The sequence below is a fragment of the Equus przewalskii genome, chromosome 16 (assembly GCF_037783145.1).
Source record: "Equus przewalskii isolate Varuska chromosome 16, EquPr2, whole genome shotgun sequence".
Lineage (NCBI taxonomy): Eukaryota > Metazoa > Chordata > Mammalia > Perissodactyla > Equidae > Equus > Equus przewalskii.
In genome coordinates this window covers 8,535,558-8,558,952 of record NC_091846.1, presented here as the reverse complement: position 1 = coordinate 8,558,952, position 23,395 = coordinate 8,535,558, and the positions used below count along the sequence as shown (strand labels likewise).

General features: G+C 41.0%; 1 protein-coding gene across 13 annotated transcripts in view; it reads right to left on the bottom strand.

Moving 5' to 3' along the window:
• Window positions 1–23,395, bottom strand: part of MTUS2 (microtubule associated scaffold protein 2) — a 559,616-nt gene that overhangs the window by 309,626 nt on the left and 226,595 nt on the right. For 9 of the 13 annotated variants that reach the window (XM_070577881.1, XM_070577872.1, XM_070577876.1 and 6 more), the window contains one exon: window positions 17,171–17,368. In XM_070577881.1, the coding sequence (XP_070433982.1) occupies window positions 17,171–17,368 (198 nt within the window). The remainder of the gene's footprint in view (window positions 1–17,170; window positions 17,369–23,395) is intronic. The other 4 variants (XM_070577884.1, XM_070577882.1, XM_070577883.1 and 1 more) reach the window with 1 other exon arrangement.

The window sequence follows — 23,395 nt, the reverse complement described above, 5'->3', positions numbered from 1 at the left end:
CAACAGTAGTGGGAATCACAATGTACACCAGACCCTGGGCGTCAGCCTGTCCTTGGGTGGTAAGCTCCCCCCACCTCCTACTGAAATTTAAACTCTTTCCCAGGTCTCTGGTAACGATGGGTCAATTAACCATTTTTCTTTCTTTTTATTCTTCTCTTAAGATGTGATATATTTCCACCTTCTTCGTCATTTTTTTTCTTCTCTTTTTCCTTCTCTCTTCATTCCCCATGTTTAGAAAATACAAGTGAACAAATTTAAAACACTCCAATAACTCTTACTATTAACATTAAAGTAGAAAGTAGTCTAGGCATTTACCTTTGGTTTTTTTTATTGAGATATAATTGACGTATTATATTGTATTAGTTTTAAGCGTACAACATGCCTTAATATATGAATATACTGCAAAATGATCACCACAGTAAGTCTGGTTAACATCCATCACCACAGAGAGTCACAATTTTTTTCTTGTGATGAGAACTTTTAAGATCCAGTCTCTTAGCAACTCCCAAATATACACTACAGTATTATTAACAATACTATATACAGACAGCATAATTTGTACGTCCTCCAACTGTGATAAAGGAAAAATATGTGGAAAATATGAGGGGTGTTTCCTTACAGTTTTTGCATGAAAACATGAGAAGGAGTAACCTTGTGTTCTAGGGGCCCTGGTACCCCTGAGAACCTTCTGCTCTGGAGTTTTTGGACCAGAAACACAGGATCCACAGAAGGCATTTCAGAAACCCTGGTCCCACCCCTCAATCTAGAGGGCAGACACTGGATGCCCATAGGGATTATGTGATTTGTCCAAGGTGATAGCCCAGGTCGGTATCCAGATTCATGTTCTCCTAAACTCCTAGTCACCCTTCATTCCACCTCACTGACTCTCTTGAAGTCTGTGAGGAGGAGCACAAGGTCCCACCAACTTCTGTGCTCAGCACACAAGCCTCACTAGTCTGCATAGATTGCTCACACGAAACCTCAACCAGTATCTACACTTTGCTAATGGGCTTCTGGGAATTCAGGGCAGCCGAACTCACTGCCAATTAATGTTGTAGGACTTCACTGATGGAATCTCCTTGTCCTAAGACTCAAGCTACACATGGAACAAGTAGACCTTTCTCCAATAAACCCCTGAGTGACATTTAGTGCCTTTTACCTTGTTGTGCGTAATGGGATGAGGCCATTAGACTGATGTTCCAGCCCCGGCCTCATCAGTAACTCACCCTGAGACAGTGATAAAAGTCATCTCACCTTTCTTTACATCATCATCTCCTCTGTAGAAGGATCATGTTCACTTGGATAATATCTAAGGTGCCAGCATGGACCTTCTAGGCCTCTTTGATGGTGAACAAAGGAAGGAACAGACCGCTAAGGACATGTGAAGAAGGAAACTAGTGCAGTATATGAAGATGCCCAAGGATGTAAAGGGCTATCCAAAGGGAACTTACATTTCCTGGACAAGTAACCAGTCCCTAGCCAGTGAGCACATCTTTTCCTCAACTGTAATAAAAACTAGGAAGACACGACTGTTTCTCATGCACTTTCAGAGCCACTGTAAGACACAAACTAACAGCACCTGCTTGAAACAACACCTGCTCCTTGACCTCTGCCTTAATTAGCATATTTATTCAGTGAAACCATTTTGACAGGGTCCATCCAGGCTCATTTTCCTTCACTAACAAACCTTACTGGTGGCGACAGAAGTCTCAGATATCGGCACCAACTTTAGAGGCACACCTCGGGGCTGACGGCGCCCGAGATGTGTTGGCATTTTTCATTTTCTAATCAAAAGGGCCAGAGTAAATAGGTGTTGGCAGCTGACAGCTGAGGCTGTCTGCTGTGTCAACTCCCTGCCACACACAGTTTCAAAGAAAGAGTGCTGGGAAAAAGATTCCAGCCTCAGATTTCTGTCACAGAGGCCATGGTAGGAGATTCTGGGGTGGCCACTTTCCTGTCACACTTATTTGTGGCAAGGGCAAGAGGTGAGGGTGGGGAGACTTCACTGTGACTGTTGGCAAACCTGTAGTAAGGGTGTATGCTTACACATGTATGTCCGTACACACACAGACACACACACACACACACACAAAGGAATGTCAGTGAGGCTCCCTATATTACATTTTTAGCAGCCAACCCTAAAAACTGCAGAGACTGGGTGGTGGAAGGGCACCAGCATCTGCTAATACTTAGCCCCAAGTCTCCTTAGCACACAACCAGGACAGTCACCAACAGAGGTGGAGGAGGGCAGGGAAACCCCCTCCCACAGCTCTCAGAGCTGCTGGTGGCCCTCCCTTGCCACATACTAGTGGTAAGAATGGCAGGGTCCTATGCCTGCTCAGGCAAGGGCAGAGTAAGCTTAACCGAGGTCCTCCTGAGTGGCAGCAGGCAGGGAGATGCAAAAAGCCGTGGCCACGGCATCCATGTTTCTGCCAGAGAAATCCATCCATTTTCACTCAGACCCATATGAAGAAGTTACATAAAAAAGGATTGTAAAATATCTCATTCTTTGCCCACAGAAACCCCAAATACACAGAAAGAGAACAAAGCAGTCAAATTAGAGAAAGGACCGTGGACACGGTAAAGAAATGCTCTCGTGTAGAAAAGGAAAGGAAGTGAGGAAACTTTTCAGAACTTCTTGGAAGAAGTAACCCTCCTTAGCAATACTGCGACAAAACACTTTACTTCGAGTCCACTTTGAATTAGTACAGAAACAGAACCACAGACTAAAGGCTGATATAAGAAAGCGAAATCACAATGTCTTAGCAATTCTAGGAGAAGGTTCTCACCAGTTCCTTAGAGAGGAAGAACTAGTCATTACATCAAAGTCTACTACATATATCCTAAATTTATTGTATACACTTAAGGTAAAAATAATACCTAGTAAATGCATCTAATTCTATCTTATGGGCTTAATTATTCTCAACATATCCCTGTTGTCTTCACAAAGTCCTGGCTTGCGTGACAAGCAGCTATCTGAACTGAACCCCACACAGCCCTAACACAGCAGAGATGCTGGGGGTCAGCCAGCCAGCGTGGACGCAGACTGACGGAAGGCTAGCTCACATTTTATTTCTGTCCTGGTGTGCTCCAAGTTAGAACAGCACATTACACACAGATATCTACACATTAAAATAGTAGGGACTCAGTCACAACCCCATAATGCCTGGTTGACCCAGCTGATACCATAATCTGTTATGGCCCCACAATCATTAAGAAGAATAAACACATTCTGTCATTCAGCTTAACATTATGACTTTTTTTTAAGAAGCATTTGAAGGCATTGTTGAATATCACCAAGTCCGAATGCCTCATTTTACAGATGAAAAATTTGAGGCCCAAACAAGTCAAGCACTTTGCCTAAGGCCACTCAGCCACTTAGTAAAGGAGCTGAGGTCAGGGTCCTGTATTCCTGGCTACCAGTTCAGCTCTCTTTATATTTCACTACTTTGCTAATTTAAAGGGGAAAAAAGGGGTAATTGACAAACTATATTTTCATACATAATTATAAAAGATATATTAGATATAAAGAGACAAAAGACACATTATCTTCAGCATATATAAACAATTTTTCCAACATTTCAATCAGTTCTCCTTTTTTGTGTGTGACTTTTAACAAGACCAACTAAATTTAAAGGAAAACAAAGAACAACACCTAGTCTTTAGTGACTCTGGTTATTGGTTATCCTGAAGCATGTGACTGGTTGACATGTAGCCTGGTCACAATCATCCTTACATAACATAGCCAGAAAGGAACTTTCAGTTGGCAGTGCCAAATTCACAACTGCATACACTGCTCAATGATATTCAGCCCCAGCAGGTGAATCTATTTTACTGAAATCACCATAGGAACCAAAACTGTCTCATACTCAACCTGCACACGCTCAACTGTGTAAGAACACTCAACAAAATATGTGAGCGTAGCCTCCAAAAGTTATCACACTCACCAGATAGAATTTTTGGTGTTTATTGGTGGAACAGAAACATCTCAATAGCGGTTATAGCATTAATGGGATCTGTCATTCTTAATCACAAGTTCTACAACATTTCATTTCAGCTGGTGGTACTTGCTAGCAGGTAAAAATCTACATTTCACTTATTTTTACCCATATCCTGTTTTATTTTCAATTCAGGCTGCTCCTGTTCAAGAATGTACAATGCAAAGAACCTAAAGCGATTTAATAGTTCTATTGTCTGCACAGCAAACTCACAGGATAAGATTTGCATTTCACAGAAATGAAATTTTCTTTTTCTTTTTATCTATAATCATACATTTAAGAATTTTTTATGACTGGCTGCACAGGGTTTCATCAGCAGTCTGGCATCTCTCTTACTTGAAAATACAAATTTCTGCATCTCAAGAGATCCAAAGAACTTCCTTGACCTTGCATGTTCCCTTTAGTTCTCACTGTGCCTCCACCCTGGGGAGGGCAGGGCAGGAGAGTGGCTGAACAGGAGGTCTTCAAGGAAACCAGAAAGAGGCTGACGGAGCACTGACAGCTTCTGATCCCCTTCTTGGTTATTTCCCACCACAGATATGTTACCACCTACACCTCATTCCCCTCACTTTCCTTCCTTACCCTCCCCCTCCATCTTTCCTTTGACTTAATACATTTCTCTCCCCCGTCTTCTTTTTCCTTTTACTTTAGATATTGTTCAACCCTGACTAGATAGAGTGGGATTAAGTTATGATATTTATACTCCATGAAGATATCTTAAACAAAATTTTAAATTACATGTTCTTATTATGAGGTTAATGGCTCTGAGCTCTATAACAATGGATGGTTTATGCCATCTTCCAAGTCCTAGTCTTAGGATCAATGGTATAAACTTATAAAACAAGCAGTCATAGATAGAGGTAGAATTTATGGTTTTAGAAAAGTCTCCCCAGTCCTAATCCCTATACAAAACTTTAAAGGGATCAAATAGGAGATCTTCACTAGTTACATGTCACCAACCCAGGGGCTCAAAGCTCTGGTCTTCAGGGATTCGTGTGGGATGCCTCCACAGGGATGAAGAAATGCCGGCCAATATGAACCTTAAACATCTTATGATCAGAAGCACTATTATATCCGTTAGAAAATCCAAACTGATAATACAATCCAGAATCGTCTTGTCCAATAGGATAACCACCAGGTGCTAAAATTAACAAAATTTAGAATTCACTTCCTCAGTTACGCTAGCCATGGTTCAATGGCTCAACAGACCCATATGCCCAGTGGCTACTGTACCAAGAGCACTGATATGGAGCATTTCATCATCGCGGAAAGGTCTATTGGACAACGATGCTCTAGAGACACACAAGGACTCTATTATAAACAAGCAGGTAACAAAATGCCTTTCTTGGTGATGCTAATTAGGAATTTAAATTTTAGAAGAGAATTTTACTCTTTTGACCACAGTAGTGAATTCTATCTCCAATTCCTGAGCCAACTAGACACATTTGCCATAAAACCAGTGATTTCCAAATGTGCTCCATGGAATCCCTTAGGAAATGGTCGAGCAGGACGCAAGGCAGAGAAAGAGAAAGGCAGAGAGGGCCCAGGGCTCTCTCCATCCCCCTCCAACCAGCAGCTCTGCTTCCATAGAGTTGTATTTAAATATCAATCAACTCAAAACTCCTGAAAAACATATATTCGCTCTGGAATTTGAATTGCTCTAACTTACAGTGCAATAGGGACAATAGATGGAGAGAAGTGTGATCTATCTACCACATCACTGGAGACAGTCCTAAAATCTGGTAGACTGCTTCCAGTATAAAACCAAGTTCTCCAAGCTCAAGTTGGCCTTTACACAACTCTGCACGTCCCCCTTCACCTCTTACTGACTCATACAGTACTGCTCCAGGTAACCATCACATGCCTTTTTAGTTCATGAAATCCTAATTCCATCATGTTTGCTCTTTGGAAAACCCTGCTTTTTAATTACCTAGGACAAATGAAGCTGCCTAATGTGAACTCCTTGAAGCTCTTTTTCTTCCATCCAACATTTCTCTGCACTTGTCCATTATCCCTTTCTTTCTGTCTTCATGGCTACCCAACACAAAACAACTTTCCCTGCTCCTCTGCTGAGTGACAGTCCTTCCTCTTTCCCCCACCAAACATCTTAATATTCATGTATATTCTCCATCTCTACCTTCCTCACCCCCTTGTAATCTGATTTCTGCCTTTATACATTTTGTTCAAACTAACTTCAGAGTTACCAGTGACCTCCCAATCACCAAGTCTGCAGACCCATTTTTCTCAATATTGAAACGTCAGCCTTCACAGCACAGACGGCACTGACTGACCATCTCTTTTCCACGAGTCTCTCTCCTCCCTGGGCTTTCCTGACGCTTCTCCCTCCTCACTGACCAGACCTCCTCTGGCTGTGTCCTCCCTGCTCCCAGCCTAGCGAGATATGCCCTGCAGAACCTGTCGCCATCCCTCTTCTTGTCTTACCTACTTGCACCCCCACAGTGATGTCAGTCATGGTTCCAAACATGACTTATTTTCCACAACTGCTCTCCTGAATTGCATTCCAGTATTTCTCTAAATCTGCTAGATGTATTTATATGCACACTTTTCTGGGACCTCAACATGACCAGAGGCCCTCAAACCTGCTCCTCCTCCTGAACCCACAGTTCTGCCAGTGGCATCCTCATCCTTCCAATCAGCCCATCCTCTCAGGTGCTCTTGACCTGTCAGTTCTGACTCTTTCCCCTTTGGTCCTTTCTTTCCATCCCCCACTGCTAACCCCTATTTCAGGCTCCCACTAACCCTCACCTCCCAGTTGCTGCTTGTTATGGGAGCCAAAGAACCCACTGACATTTATTTTCTTTCTCACTGAAAGCAAAAGGAATTATCAGTCTGTGACCCCTGTCTATTGCCTTAAGGAAGATACTGCAAGGATCTTTATGAACTTTCCCAGAAGACAGCCTGTGTGTATTACAGCGATACAAGAAAGCATGCCCTATTGGCAAAGTTCCTGTAAGAAATCAATATCAGTCTAGAAGTTATGCTTTTTACTATTTCTTCTCTGTCACTATCCCAAGTGAAGTTAGAGTTCTAACAGAATGTTACCCCTGACCTATAATTTCTGCTAAGACAAAAGCAGTAAAAGATATGAAAACATTTCCCCCTCCTCTTTCTCCCTCTTCTCACCTCCCCATCTCTGTTCTGGTCCTGAACCAATAATCTAAGATGCCCAGCATGAGGCAGAGGGCAGGAGAAGAAGGTGACTTCCAAAATCCTCACAGCCCTGTATTTTATAGAAAAAAAGCAGGACAGTAGAACCTTTGAGCTGCTCTCTGTCTGTTAGTGTTCTGAAATTTCCAACTGACAGGGAAAAAATAACAAAAGTAATATCTGGCCAGAGGGAAGTATCCCTAATTTTGGAAGAACTAAGATCTCTCACTTCGGTCTCTGGTCTCCAAACTACTTTGCTCACCATTATTATATTAATTTTTCTTGAATACATTTCTGATTATTCATCATTTAAGAACCATAAATGGTTCCACATATTTTTATAGAATAAAGTCACAGGATCTTTATTCTTGAGAATAAAGCTCTTTCTTTATTCTTGAGAATAAACCGGCTCTTGAGAGCCAAAAGTGGTCAATTCATTTAATTCAATTCCTCTCAACTTTATATAATAAAAATCTGAGTCCAGGGCCAGCCCTGGTAGCCTAGTGGTTAAGTTTGGTGTGCTCCATTTCAGCTCAGGTTCAGTTCCCGGGCACAGACCTGCACCACTCATCTATCAGTGGCCATGCTGTGGTGGCAGCTCACATACAAAAAGAGGATGATTGGCAAGAGATGTTAGCTAAGGGTGAGTATTCCTCAGCAAAAAAACAAAAAACTGAGTCCAGTAAGGTTAGCTGACTTTCCCAAAGATTATTCAACTACCTAAATACTGATTTTCATGCATATGACACGTGCAAGTGTGCCATGTTTCTTATCTTGATCACTTTTCCATAATTCAAAGTATCCTTTCTTCATTAAATATTGTGAATGAGCTGGAACATGCTACAACATGGCACTTACAAACCTTTTGAAGGACAGTGTGATTTCTAACAGTTTTGCTCACATATCTGAGTCAAAGTGGATAAAATAGGTTTGCTTAAGCAATAAAAAAATATATTTTCACTTATAGGCAAAGCTGAACAATACTCAGAAGAACCATGTTCTCCTTTGTAAATGTGTGTGAAGGAAGCAAAGAGAAAAATAAAGAACTGAATGTGTGGGGATAATTGGGAAAATTAACAGCAAGATTCACTGAAAATGATTCTATTTTTTCCTTATAAAGAATACTTTAAATTACATAATTACAGATTCCAGGGACATAGATATTTAAATCCATCAGAGACATGTGTTTGACTTCCTCATTTCCAGAGAAAATCAGGAGCTTATTTTGGTTTTTGTTCTCACTCTTCTCTTTTCCCACCCACCCAAATCGGGTTGAGATATTTGACAAAGTAAAACCCTAGTACAATGGAAATTAGACTCTAGCAAAATGAGAACTGTGTGAAACCTCCACATGCTGCAAAAGCAAATGTTCCCATTTTTTCCTACAGACATTAGAAAGGCACAGAAATAAAATCAGATCCAACTCTTAGTTTCTATTTTGAGCAGAGGTTTTAAAAGCCATCAGCTTAGATTAATGTGCTATGTATTAGTCACCTTGCATAAATGTTTCATTTAAAGGGAACCCAACTGAACGTATTTTCTTAAAAGATAACATGCTAAGGGCCTGACAAAGCCCTTTTAGATAAAGAAATCAAAATACAACTTTTCTTGCCTGTATTTTATAAATATCCAAACAACCACAAGCTTATAGCCCAAAGTAAGAGATTCCCATGAAAATCAACTGATTACCTTCTGGAACCGCCACCCTAATGTCTCATAAATGCTATGTTTCAGTTTAATTCTCAGAAAGCTATTCACCATATATGAGAGAGGTGATTATAAAGATTTTGAAATAGACTGCATGTCATCTTCCTGACTTACATGTTATGACTACCACTTTCCTTACCCATGCCAGACACAGTTAATCCATCACGGCCATTTTTCCAACTGAGATTTTAAATCATTCTCAAGAGTAAAATTCTCTTGGCCAATGCACATGGCCAATGGATGGACATAGCCATAGAAACAGTATTATTATTATTGTGCAAGGCCCTGTTCTAAGCACTTTGCTTATATTAATCCTCTTTAATGTTCCCATCAATCCTATGGTGTTAACATTATTTTTACTTAGTAGTAATATTGTTATTTTACAATGAGGAAGCAGAGGCATAGAGAGAGTAAGTAACTTGCCCAAAGTCACAGAGCGGGTAAATGGTGGAAGCAGAATACAAACCCAAGCAGTCTACTTCCAGAGACCACATCCTTCACCACTATGCCATAATGTCTCTTAAGAAATGCAAGCCAATACAGAGACAAGGCAGGATTGTAACTTTCCTTTATAGAAAATTTCAAACATACAAAAAGAGTGAAGTAAATAGTGTAATGAACTCTCCTAGTCCCATCATCCAACTTCAAGGATGATCAAAAATTTGCCTATCTTTTTTCATCTAAACTTCCCACCCCCTCCAGTTTTTTTTTCTTTGCTGGATTATTTTACAGCAAATCCAGAAAGTTGTCATTATCTAAAACCAGCGTGGAATAATTAGATCTGAAGATATAACACAGCAGCACTGAGACAGCAGGTGAGGACCTGAGGGCTGTCAGCTCTGTCCTCATCCCCAGGCGAAAGGGATGAGACGCTCCCTCCTTCACATACCTCCTCCCCGACTCGCCCACCAAATGCCGCGTGGTCTTCAAGCAGAGCCACACTAACAGTTCCCTGCACACTCCTGTCTCCCCACTGGATTGTAACTTCTCAAGGGCAAGGAGCACGTTGTCCTGATCACAGTAGCCCCAGCCCTGAGCCTCATGCTTACTCTATAACAGATGCTGAAAGAGTGCCGGATTGAAAAAGGGAAAACGAACAATCTGATCTTCACAAAACAAGACAACCAAGAAAAATGAGGCAGTTCAACTAGAGATTATTTTTACTATAAATAAAAATATTATCTCCCAACTTTCAGTTTATCTTACTTACAACCATAAACAGTCAGCTTTCTTAAAAAGAAAACAAAAAACATTCATACTCCAATCTCATTCTGGGTAGACCTGATCATTGTCAGCGTGTTTTGAAAGGAAATATGCAAGGACGTTAATAAGGCTTAATCTCAAATAGGCAATAGCTTCTCTGAAATCTGACCTCACAGGTCCCTTTCAGCTCCTTTTTCCATGAATAAAAAATGACTCCTTCTTTGCCAACGGAATATGAGATAGGTTAATGGCTGTTTCGGTGGAAATTATTAATAATACTTCTTGTCAACTCTGATCTTATTTAGAATGCATGCCAGATACAGAAAATCAAACATATTATGCATGTAAATGTATTTTATAGTATTCATAAGCATAAATGCTGAAGTTAACTTGCAAAAAGCTTTCATATTAACCCTTATTTTCATTGATTAACCTTCCAAAAAGGCTAGTGATTTTCACTTCAGATTATCATCCCCAGAACCCAAATCCTATTCAATAATTAACAGAATATCTACTTATTTAAGTATTAAAACAAGAAACAAAACTCTAAAATTTAATGAGAACATCTAACCTCTCCAAATTGAGATACCTAATTTTGGAAACTTTGAAAAATCTCTCATGAAAAGCCTCATCAGAAAAAGGTGTTAGCCCAATTCTTTTTAAATGCCTTATTATATGCAAGGAGATATATATATTATTAGACATTTGTGAGACTATTAGGTCAGTCTACATGATGATTTATCTCTGAATAGAATTATACTATAAATGATCTATTATCTTTTTCTACTCTTTGAGTTGTACAAATTATCTATAGGTACACCAGAGTCAATGGAAGTAACATTTTAGAGATAATTTAGAAAATTGTGGGGGCCGACCCCGTGGCCGAGTGGTTAAGTTTGCGTGCTTTGCTTCGGCGGCGCAGGTTTTCGCCAGTTCAGATTCTGGGCACAGACATGGCACCACTCATCAGGCCATGCTGAGGTGGCATCCCACATAGCACAACTGGAAGGACCCACAACTAAAAATACACAACTATGTACCAGGGGGCTTTGGGGAGAAAAAGGAAAAATAAAAAATCTTAAAAAAAAAAAAAAAGAAAAGAAAATTGTGAAAACCACAATGATGAACTTTACCAACTATCAAGACCTGTGACAGTCTTGATAAAGTGAAAATGTTTCCCCATACAAAACACTTCTGAAAGTTACTCTCTCAAAGGTCTCTCTTGTTTCATACTCTTACATAAGAGAAAATGTTTTCATTGGGAGAGAATTTCTCTTGAAATTCTACTAGCGTACAGGCCATTTGAGGTAGTGTGAGGGATACTGAAATTATTAAGAGACATAACCCTCACCCTCAAAGAGCTTACAGTCCATAGGGGAGACAAGACATAGAAACAAATAATTACAACAAGATGGCATGTGATAATCCACAAAAGTGATATAAGCAAGGGACTGTAAGAGTTCCTGGGAGAAAAGATCACTTTGAGTTCACAGATGAGGGAAGGCTTTTTAGAGGAAGTATCTGAAGGGCACTTGAAAATGAGAATCTACAGAGAGATGAGGGGGCGGGGAGGAGAGAGCACTCCAGAGACGAATGGTTCAAACAAAGACCCAAAGACAGGAAAGCACAAAGTCCTCAGAGAAAAAGGTGAGTAATTCTGGTTGGCTAACTGAGGGTATATGTCAGGGGATGGCATGTGGGAAAGGAGAAGAGGGCTGGGCAGGTCATGGAAGATCTGGAACCTCCGGCAAGCAGCTGAAGCAAGCCCAGGGGTGTCATGGAGCAATCAAAACAGAGTGAAAAGGAAAATTATCTAGGACCACGTCGCTGGTGGATTAGAGAGTGAAGATGAACTAGGAATAGTTTAGGTGAGAGGTATCATCGATTTAAACTAAAATGATGAGGAGAGAAGAGGGGGCAGGAGCAAATAAGAGAGAGAAAGAATTGATCAGATTTGATATTGAATGCAAAAGAAGGTGAAAAGAAGGTGAGAGGTAATGTTGACTCTAAAGTTTCCAGCCTCAGTAGCCAGGAGATCACAGATATTATTAAAAGATAGAGTAACTTTGAGAGAAGGTACTGATTTTCAAAAGATAATGAAAGATTCACTTTTGGGAGATGTTCAGTTTGAGGTGACTTGAGTCACCCAATTGGAGATATCTGGAAGGCCATTTGAAATGTAGATGAGTAATTCTAGAGAGAGGTTGAGACTAGAGATATGGATGCAGTATTGTGTCCGAAGTGCTAAGAGCTGAAACTGTGGATAAGATGACTGAAAAACTGGAATAGATGCCTTCTGAGAACAAACCTGGGGAGCCCAAACACATGAGCCTCAGAATACAGGAGACAGACAACGCCATGATGAACTGGCAAGCTGCACAGAAATGGCAACCCCTCAGATTCAGAAGGTTTTCTGGATGCACCAACAACTCCCCTCAAAAGATCTCCAAGAGCCCATCTCCACCTTCCAAAATATTGCCCAGCTTACAACCACCTCTGAGAAACTCCCTGATCACTCTACTCAGAAATTAAGCCTCCACCCCAACTCATGAACTTCTATCCAACTTTGTATCATTTTTAAAACTGTGGGCACATATATATCCTTGTGTCATGATTATTTATACAAATGTCAGCCTCTCTCTTCACCTCCTCAACTAGATCCTGTGAGGGACTGGAATTGGCCACCCCAAGATATGTCTCTTTGGCATGAGCATTATTTTGGGCTGGTTACTTTTTAAAAAACTGCAGACAGGAAAGAAACTCTGAAAAGTAGAATTTACTTACCCTTTGTAAGAGACATTTACATTTGTAAAGGAAATCTCCATCTGTAAAGGTGTCTCCCTCTCTGTACCAGGAAGAAGGGGAAGACCTTATCTCTAGAAACTTTTAATCAATGAGGAAGGCAAGGACTTAAATCTGCATAATAATCTTACTCTTGTTTACTGTATTTGTCTGTTAACCTCCCCCAACATCCTCCTTTGCCTTTAGCTGAAGATGATATTTAAGGTGGTGGCTTCAGCCATTCTGGCAAGTTGCTCAGTTTGCCTGAGCCTCTCCCATGTATACATGTTATAAAACTTTGTTTAGTTTTCTCCTGTTATTCTGTCTCATGTGAATTTAATTCGTTCTCCAGCCAGAAGGACCCAGAGCGGGTAGAGGAAATGTCTTCCTCCCCTACAATCCCTACTTTCCCAAACATTCTACTACTTTTCTGCACCAAGAAAAGAAACCCTTCATTTCTCTTTTGTATTTCTTTCAAATTCTTTGTCTCAAGATTTCTGGTCTTAGCTCATCCCGTAGAGAAAGTGTGATAGTATCTGTGAAGAGAGGAAGAGGAGGAGAAATTGAAAAGGACAGATGCAAACGCCATCTTCTGCATATTCTTTTCTGATAGATATTTCCTGTTTCTTGAGCACCCAACATGTTAGATGCTACTCAGAATACACAATGAGATACGATCCTCTACATAAATCATTCTATCCTTGGGTGATATGATTCATTTTCATTAAGGATTAATTCATGAAACCCTAAGCCTTCCTATTTTTCCCACACACACCCCCCCCAAAGGTTTTAACTTTAAATTACACCTACTCGCCCACTGGGAAAATCAAGTCTCCATCTAACTAGTAAGAAATCTGACAACTAGCTACACCTTAGGCTACAGTAGGTTACCAACATTCAATACTACAGTAATGGTTCTTCTCTAAATTTCTCTTGCCTAAAGCATATTGGAGGGCTTTTTCCTTCTCTGAAAACTATAAAAAAAATTATGAGCTACACACTGGGTCAAACCTGCTCAAATACTATGATTTTAAGTTTAAATTTGTCTTAAGTTAGAGAATTACTCCCCACCCCCACCCCCCGCCCCACTCAGTTTAAATCTTACAAAAGCTGTGGGTCACTAGCTAGTGTAATTTGAAGTTTTATTTGAGGTTCTAATGGGCCAACTTCATAATCTTCACATGATGAACCTGCAAAGGAGTGAAGGGAGCTGCCAAAGGCTGTCTCCTGCAGCACAATGAAGAGAAAGTTTGTGTGTTAATCCAGAGGAACTGAGCCACTAATCGGAAATTACACGGAGGCAGCCTGAACCCACGTGGAGCACTGGCTGACAATGAGAGCGGCCTGCCTCAGAGCCAGCTTTTTCACAAGATGGAATGCTCCCCATCACTTCAAGTGTTCACACAGGTCAGGTGACAACCCGGAAAGGAGCAGGGAGAGGTGGGTTTGGCCTGAGGGGCCTTCTCAAAGCTACTCTGACTCCAAGATTTGCTTTACTATTAGAAAGAAAAGACTAAATCATGGGCGTGTCTTCACCACTTTGGCAGCTTTAAGAAGTAAATAGAAGGAAAAAGAACCTTAATCCTGAGCCGGGAGCAAGTCATTCTGATCCCAGTTTGCTCAGCTGTAAAATGAGGAGGTAGACTCGATGCTAAGATACCCTCAGGTCCTCAGGATGGATAGAGAGAATTCATTTCCCTGTGTCTGCTCCCTTTGCCCAAACGTTGTGGAAAACGTAAAAAGACACACCGAGGCCCCTGCCCAGTGGGGCTGAACTAATGGCACGGAGCCTGAGCCCAGGTGGAGGACAGATTCTGCACAGATCAGGGGGCCCACAGGCCTCTCCTCTCCACACTCATTACCACTTGCCCCTCAGGACCCAGGAAAACAGCACAGCAAGAGTTGCAACTGAGCCAGGGCAGCCCAAGAAACACTAATAAGTTCATAATGCATCACTTAAAAGTGTCCTGAATACAGGATGCCACGGTCACTGAGGACACTGTTCAGACTGTTTACAGGCACATGAGTATCGAAAAATATGAACTACAGATTTGCCAATAGTTCCTTTCTATAGTTATGTTTCAGATTTTGAGACATCTCCTGTGCCACGATGTAATCTCTAATTTCAGTGGTATTCCCACAATGAATCCTAAGTGAAAATGGTGTCTGAGGAAAGACCAATGTTCCAAGAAGGAAAAGAGAGCCAGCTCTGATACTGTGTTAGCTGTTCCTATGAGCTAAGCCAGCAGAGCTCTGCTCCCAGGATCTGATCTAAGGACCTGGCTCTTACAAGAGCTTCATATTTTACTCGATCGTTGTCATCAAAGCATCGTCTCTCCACTAAAGAACAGAAACAAAATTTTTCTTGACATTAAATTTAATAACAAGTATAAGGATTAATGATACTAAGACATCAATTCAAAGACGTGCAAAGTTTGTGGTTTACTGAAGTACAAATCTTACATAAAGTTAGGTGACTAATTACAAACCGATTCTAACACCCTTTCTTTCAAAATAGAAAACAATTCTGAATAGAGTAAATATTGCTTTTAATATGAAGTCTTTAAAGAAGGAGTTATATTCTGGCACATAACAGCTCTTGTCTCCCTGGGTCCTCGGGGGGTCCCTATCCAGTACTCTTTGAAGCAGAGGTGAGAACAAAAGCCCTAAGCACACCTGGAATTATTCTGTCCACACCTGTCGGCTCTCTTTTAGCAAAAGCTGCTGCCATGGGGACATAGGTCAATTCACCCTGAGGTTAATTTTTTTTCTGTAAGAAATCAAAACCCTAACTTCTTGCTTAGAAAGAAATATACTGGACCATATGAGATTTTTTTAGCACATATGCTTCCTCTAAAAGAGAAATATGCCACTGGGAATTTTACTACTAAAAATGATGACAAATAGTTGCTCCTATATTTAAAAATCTTCAGACTGTTAATATACACATTCATATCCAAAAATACGAGTTACACATGTGCAAATAGTTCTTTATTATATTCGCATTTCAGACTTTGAGACATCTCCTGTGCCATGATATGTCCCTAATTACAGTGATACTCCTACAATGAAGCCTGCATGAAAGCAGGGCTCAGACACATCACCTTAAGGAAACCAAGCGAGCACAGAATCTCTCAGAAACTGCTTACAAACACATCAAGAGAACAGAAAACGAAAGGCATTACTTATAGGAATAACTAGGTAGACCAAAATTTAGAACTGTAAAGGTACAAATGTTCCACACATCATCTCTGTAAACCCAAGAAAAGACAGAGAAAGAAGAAGCTTGGAGAAAGGCAGTTGAAAAAACAATATAAAATCAATCTCATTCTCAATCTCTCTTCCCTTCCCCCTCCTCTTGCTCTCTCTCTCTGTCTCCCCCTCTCCCTCTCTCATTACTCCAGCTTGATTCAACTACCATAATCCCTTCAAAACAGCTCTCCACAGAAAACCCCTAAGACTTTCCTGGCCCCTGGCAAATTCTTGCAAACCAACATCTGAGATGTCATGGCTTCAGATCCAATAACAATGACTTTGAAGTTGACCAGGCTGAGATGGGGTTTGGTCATCAAAGGCTTAACCTAATGGGGCAGCCTCCAGATCTTCCCTGGGGACAGTGGCTGCTGTGACTTGCTTGAGGCTTTAATTCACTCTTTACAGTTTACAACATCGGTCTCATGAACCAGCCTCAAGTGGCATCACCTCACCTAATGGGACTTTTCTGGGCACAGACTTGAAGAAGCTCAGCCATGCTTTCCTATTTCTAACATCGTTTAGTGATCTTGTAGAAATTCAGCCAAATGCTCCACCAATATGGAGGAATGACAGGTAATCGGAGGTGACAGAAATGATTCTTTCCACTAATATTTAACATCTAATATGTTTCATGACAGCACAACGTGGTAACACCTTTTTTGGATCTTTCTTTGCCTTCTTACTTAGAAACTGCAAAGCAAAGGGCTCCTGGAATCAGTGCCTGGATGAGCCATTTTCTAGATTTAAGAGTAACTCAAAAGTCTTTTTCTGCCACATTAACTCCCCATAACTGAGAAAACGAGAGTGCCAAATAGGCTTTTTGTCTTCAGTAGATTATTTTTTAAAGTCCCAACAATGGTAGATAAAGGTAGTCAACCTCCAGTCTTAGCTTATTACGCCAATAAAATGAAACACTGTAACACCCACTTGCTGTTCACCTTCTGCGCGCCCGAGGGCATCTTCCCCCAGCAGCGCGGGCGGGCCCCCCTACCCCCACCCCCACCCCACCCCACCCCACCTCCACCTCCACCTCCACCCACCCCGCTCGCCCGGCTTACGGTTGGCCAGGCGGCTCTGCTCGGGCTGCGCGCTGTCCGCCGACTGGGTGCTGGAGACCGAGGACACGCTGGAGCTCCGCACGAAGCCAAACGCCGCCAGCTTGGCTGCCGGAAGACGCGAGTACCCGGGAGGACGCAGGCCAGATTTGGGTAGATTGGATTTTGCAGCATTTGAACTGGAGGCTTTCTTCAAATCTGCTAAAATGAACCCAGACCAAAAAATAGATTTATATATTCTCAGTTGACAGCAAGATAAAGAATACACAGATTGTGAATACTAATCCAGCTCTATCATAAACAGACCACAATTAATCTTGCAGCGTCCAATTCAGCACGTTCACAAATACATCTTTGGGAGAAAGGCCCCTCACTGGGGGCCGGGTGCTTCAGAGAACTGCAATAGGAGGAGAGGCAGCAGGCCAATGAGACAAGGACAGACAACCAACCCTATTATATGGCCACAAAGAAAGTTATAAAGTGCTCAGGAAGCTGAATGGAATGAGAAACGCTTACTGTTGCACATTACCCTAAAATTGTGAAGTTGAGACACACCTTGAAGTCTGACATACAATGAGCAAAGAACCCTTATGGAAATATTCATTAGCAGTTATAACCAGTATGTGATAAGTCATAGAATCAGGTACAAAGAATCATTTACTAACCTTTGGTTGGTTGTAGGAATGAGTGGAAAGAGCACAGACTGTGGAGCTGGCCAGGCTAAATCTCGTCTCTACCAATCACTAGCTCTGTAACCTTGGGCCCTCAGAACCACAGCTGCCTCCCAGGAAAGGAACAGGGAGGATAAAACGGGCCTCCCAGATTTAGTGTAAGTATTACTGCCTGTAACACAGAACTTGATAGGTGCTCAAATAATGCCAGGTTTCTTTTCTCCTTTTTCCATTATCTGTCTCCAGGTTAGTGCAAACTTCAAAATTAGTTCCCAGATATGTGCAAAGCCAGCTAATTTTGAAATAATAAAACATCATGCTATGAATCCATCATCTCAGTGCCACTATGTCTGAGCTGGACTCCAGCCATAGCCACGGGGATGATCATCCCAACACTACGAGAGGTCTCTCGATACCAGATAGAACCAGAATGTTATCAGCACACAAATGCTCTTTAATACGAAATGTAAAAGGAAAAAGGGCCAAGCATCCTAGTATTCTGTATAATTGTTCTAGTCAAGCCACTCAACAGCTTTCACTGCAGCCACATTTACCATGACTGCTTAAATGCAGATCCTTCAACAGTGTTCTTACGCTGTAGCCAATTCTTTATTATTTACTAGAAGATTAACCAGGTTGCAGATTAATAATTTTAAAAAATGGGCCATTTGTAAAAAATTCAGTCTAAAAATCAATGAAGAATTTGTATATTAGAAAGTGTCTATGTGTGGAAATATAAAGAGAACCGACAGATGCCAGGCTGGGCCTATGGTGCCTCTTTCTCTAGGAGCAGCTCCCCTTAAGAGTGAAGTTGTGCCCAGCTGCATGTCCAGGTGAAGGGGGAATCTGAACATCCACAGTTTCCTGGCTCCTGGGCCAGGACTCAGAGGGGGAAGAATCAGGTGAGTGCAGAAGGAAGAGGGAACACAGAGCGGGGGCTGCAAATGCGCCCAACTCAGGTCTGTCCTAATGCTTGGAAGAAATGCTCAAATAAGACAAAGAAGAAATAGTCACTGGTTAATAAGTAGTAACGGTCCTTCTATATCAGCAATTAAATGTCATGTTCAATGCCTTTAAGTTGTTGTTGTAATATTACTGTGCCTACTTTTAGATGATATCCCCAGAAAATGAAATTGTCCCCACATATCAGATATTATTTTCACAATAAGTTTATGCCAAATCAATTTTGGGTGATGCCTATAAAACAGTAAAAGAGTTGCCAAAAATCAGATGTGATTTCAACAATAAGTGAACACATTTTGATACTATTTTCAGTTATATATAACTTCCTTCCTAACCCAGTTAATCAATAATTGACTTAAGATTATATAAGATCAAGTAATAAGAATATGAATATTTTTCCTAGAAAACAAACCCATATTTGGGAAGGAAGGAAAAGTCAGAATTCCTAACAGACCACCTTGGCACACAGGTTCATTCATTTAATATTTATTTAAGTATGAAAACTACGTTTATTAAACCATTACATAAGGCAATCAAGCCACTGAAAATGGTCAGAGATATTTATCCTGTTCTACCCTTACCTAAATTCAATCACTGTCCATCAGTAGAAAGGTGGCAGTTGAACATATGGAGAGAGGAGAATCGACAACACAAGACTCCAAGTACACAGGAAGTTGGTCTCTAAATGATTTTTTAGCTTTCACTTTCCCTTAATCCAGCTTTTCCTTTTAATAAAGGCACACATTGTGTGTGTGCATGTATGTGTGCGTGTGTGTGTGTGTGTGTGTGTGTGTGTGTTTAGGCTACTTGAAGTATGCTTGCCCCAACTCTCTGTATATAATTTAATGTAACATACTATATATCAAGTTACTATACCACGGTCTCTCCTTCCACCAGACAAATCTCACGAATAGCATACACACCTTCAGGGTTTGGAAGAGCAGGTCTTACTCTTTATACACCACCAGTTCCTAGCACAGTGGTTTTGACAAGTTATTATTCAATCAAGTTTAGTGGAAGTCTGCATTAGCCAGGTCTGCACTACATTAACTTAGGCCACTGTATGAGTTGAATACCTCCACTAGCCTCTGCATGAGAACTAGTCTGAAGGGGAGCTCAAAACTCTGCTTTTTAAACGAGCACCCAAGTGATTCCTATTCAGGTAGTCCCTGGCCCATACTTTGAAAACTTCAACAGACGATATCAACTCACGCTGTGAAATGATTACATTCAGTTGCTCTGATTGAATATGCCTTAATTTATTCTTAGTTTCTTATAAAAAGGACTTAATTATAGGGGCCGGCCCAGTGGCACAGCAGTTAAGTGTACAAGTTCCGCTTCGGCAGCCTAGGGTTCACCGGTTCAGATCCTGGGTGCGGACATGACACTGCTTGGCACACCATGCTGTGGTAGGCATCCCACATATAAAGTAGAGGAAGATGGGCATGGATGTTAGCTCAGGGCCAGTCTTCCTCAGCAAAAAGAGGAGAGTTGGCAGCAGATGTTAGCTCAGGGCTAACCTTCCTCAAAACAAAAAAAAAAAGGACAATTATAAAAATATGCAGGCCTTACTACTTTTCAAACAAGTCCAACATGTCAGAGCAATATATTTTTTCAAGTATTTAGTGTCCCTGGACTATTCAAGAATACAGACTTTGACAGAAATAATGTATCGAGGTGCTTAGTAATCCCTCAATAAATAAATGATAGCAATTAATATTATAATAAAACTGAGGAGACACGTAAGAGAGGGAACTTCCACAATGGTGGCATGAGGAGCTCCATGGATACTTTGTCCAGGGAAACAACATAATTGGTGAAAATTATTTTTAAAAAACAACAATCTTTTAAAGTCTCTGGAAACTGTCCTAAGAGCATATAGCAAATAAAGAAAACTTTATATAAGAAAATCAACTAAATCTCCTAAGAACACTGAGAGTGAATGGCACTTGAGCCACGACTCACTCCCTTCCTTCCCCGCCCCCATCCATGTCAGCATGACGAAAGCTCCATTCTGGGGGGGTACGGCTAAGATGACGGATCTCCTCTCCCCCTAGCTAAGAGCTACAGTACCTCACTCAGAGAGGCAGGCCACCATCACTTCCCATCCCCATGCCCATCTCTTCCCCCCAGGTCTATGTTGCAGAGGCTAAATTACATGCAAGTGTGGCCTAGAGGTCAGGGGACCCTTCTTTCAGGCAGCCTCAAGAAAGAAAGCAAAGCAAAGCAAAGGTACTACCCCAGGCACAGCAAGTCAAAAATACTGGGACCCTGATCACTGTTGTCCTGGCTCACTTGTAGACTATAGGTTCAATACCAGGAGAAGCAAAAGAGAAAACTAGAAGCTACTGTCCCTGCCTAGCACCCACTTGTAAATCAGGAATGTCACCCCAAAAGAAACAGACCATTGTCCCACCTCCACCCCCCACCCACCCCCACCCCAGCAGAACCCTAACTAAGAGATTTTGCCCAAGGGTAGACACAGGCCATAAGAACAAAGATTGCTGAAGCACTCTACAAAGAAACTGACTTTATTTGGAATAGAGTGAGGGAGAAGTTCAAGCATAAGGGCACTCTTGAAAACAATGGATTTTTTTTTTTTCCTGAGGAAGATTTACCTTGGGTTAACATCTGTTGCCAATCTTCCTCTTTTCTTTTTTCGCTTGAGGAAAATTAGCCCTGAGCTAACATATGTGTCAATCTCCCACTATTTCATATGTGGGTTGCAGCCCATGGCTGACAAGTGATGTAGGTCCACACCCAGGATCCAAACCTGTGAACCCAGGTGGCCAAAGTGGAGCACACCAAACTTAACCACTATGCATGGGACCAGCCCTGAAAACAATGGAGATTTTTGATGGTAAGCAATAAAGAAGAGGCTAGTAGCTCCATGAGAGCAAGAAGATAAACTGTAGGTAAGCTAGTTTACCAAAGAGAACCAGTGAAAGAGCTAAGAAGAGCCTTCCAGGGGTCAGAATAACCTCAAAGAATGGCTTTCACCCCTGAAAAGAGGCCTGAATTTAATTGGATCAGACTGTGGAGCAATTTATGGCTGAGTAGTATTCCATTGTGTATATATACCACATCTTCTTTATCTATTCGTGCCTTGATGGGCACCTAGGTTGCTTCCAAGTCTTGGCTATTGTGTATATTTGCAAACCATATATCAGATAAAGGATTAATATCTGAAATATACAAAGAACTCATACATCTCAACAACAAAAAAACCTACAATCCAATTAAAAAATAGGCCAAAGATCTGAACAGAGATTTCTCCAAAGAAGATATACAGATGGCCAATAGGCATATGAAAAGATGCTCAACATCATTAGCTATCAGGGAAATGCAAATCAAAACTACCATGAGGTATCACCTCACTCTAGTCAGAATGGCTATAATTAACAAGACAGGAAACAACAAATGTTGGAGAGGATGTTGGGAGAAGGAAAGCCTCGTACACTGCTGGTGGGAGTGCAAACTGCTGCAGCCACTATGGAAAGCAGTATGGAGTATCCTCAGAAAATTAAGAATAGATCTACCATATGATCCAGCTATCCCACTGCTTGGGTATTTATCCAAAGAACTTCAAAATGCAAAGGCATAAAGATACTTGCACCCCTATGTTCACTGCAGCATTATACACAATAGCCACGACATGGAAGCAACCTAGGTGCCCAACAAGGGACAAATGGATAAAGAAGATATGGTAGTTATACACAATGGAATACTACTCAGCCATAAGAAATGATGAAATCCGGCCATTTGTGACATCATGGATGGACCTTGAGGGTATTATGCTGTGTGAAATAAGTCAGAGGGAGAAAGTCAAATACCGTATGATCTCACTCATAAGTAGAAGATAAAAACAACAACAAACAAACACATAGCAACAGAGATTGGATTGGTGGTTACCATGAGGGAAGGGAGGGAGGGCAAAAGGGGTGATTAGGCTCACACATGAGGGGATGGACTACAATCAGTTTTTGGGTGGTGAACATGATGTAATCTACACAGAATTCGAAATATATTATGATGAACATCCAAAAGCTATATAATGTTATAATCCAATGTTATTGCAATTAAAAAAATAAAAGAAAAGCAAAAGAAAATGAATACACGCCATACCAAAACTTACGGGAAGTAACTAAAGCAGTACTTAGAAAGAAAGTTGTATCTGTAAATACCTACAATAAAAAGGATGTCAAATCAATAAAGTAAACTTTCACCTAAAGACACTGAAGAAAGAAGAGCAAACTAAACCTAAAACAAGCAGAAGGAAGGAAATAGTCAATATCAGAGTAGAATTCAACGAAACCAAGGGAAAAACAATAGAGAAATCAACTAAATCAAAAGCTGTTTCTTAGAAAGATCAATAAAGCTGACACACCTTTAGCTAGACTGACCAAGAAAACTAAAGAAGACTCAAATTAAGTCAGGAATGAAAGAGGGGACATCACTACTGATCTTGCAGAAATAAAAAGAATTATAAGGAAATATTATGAACAACTATATCTCAACAAATTAGATAACCTAGAGAAGTAGACAAATTTCAGAAAGACAAGGTATGAAAAGTGACTCAAGAAGAAACAGAAAA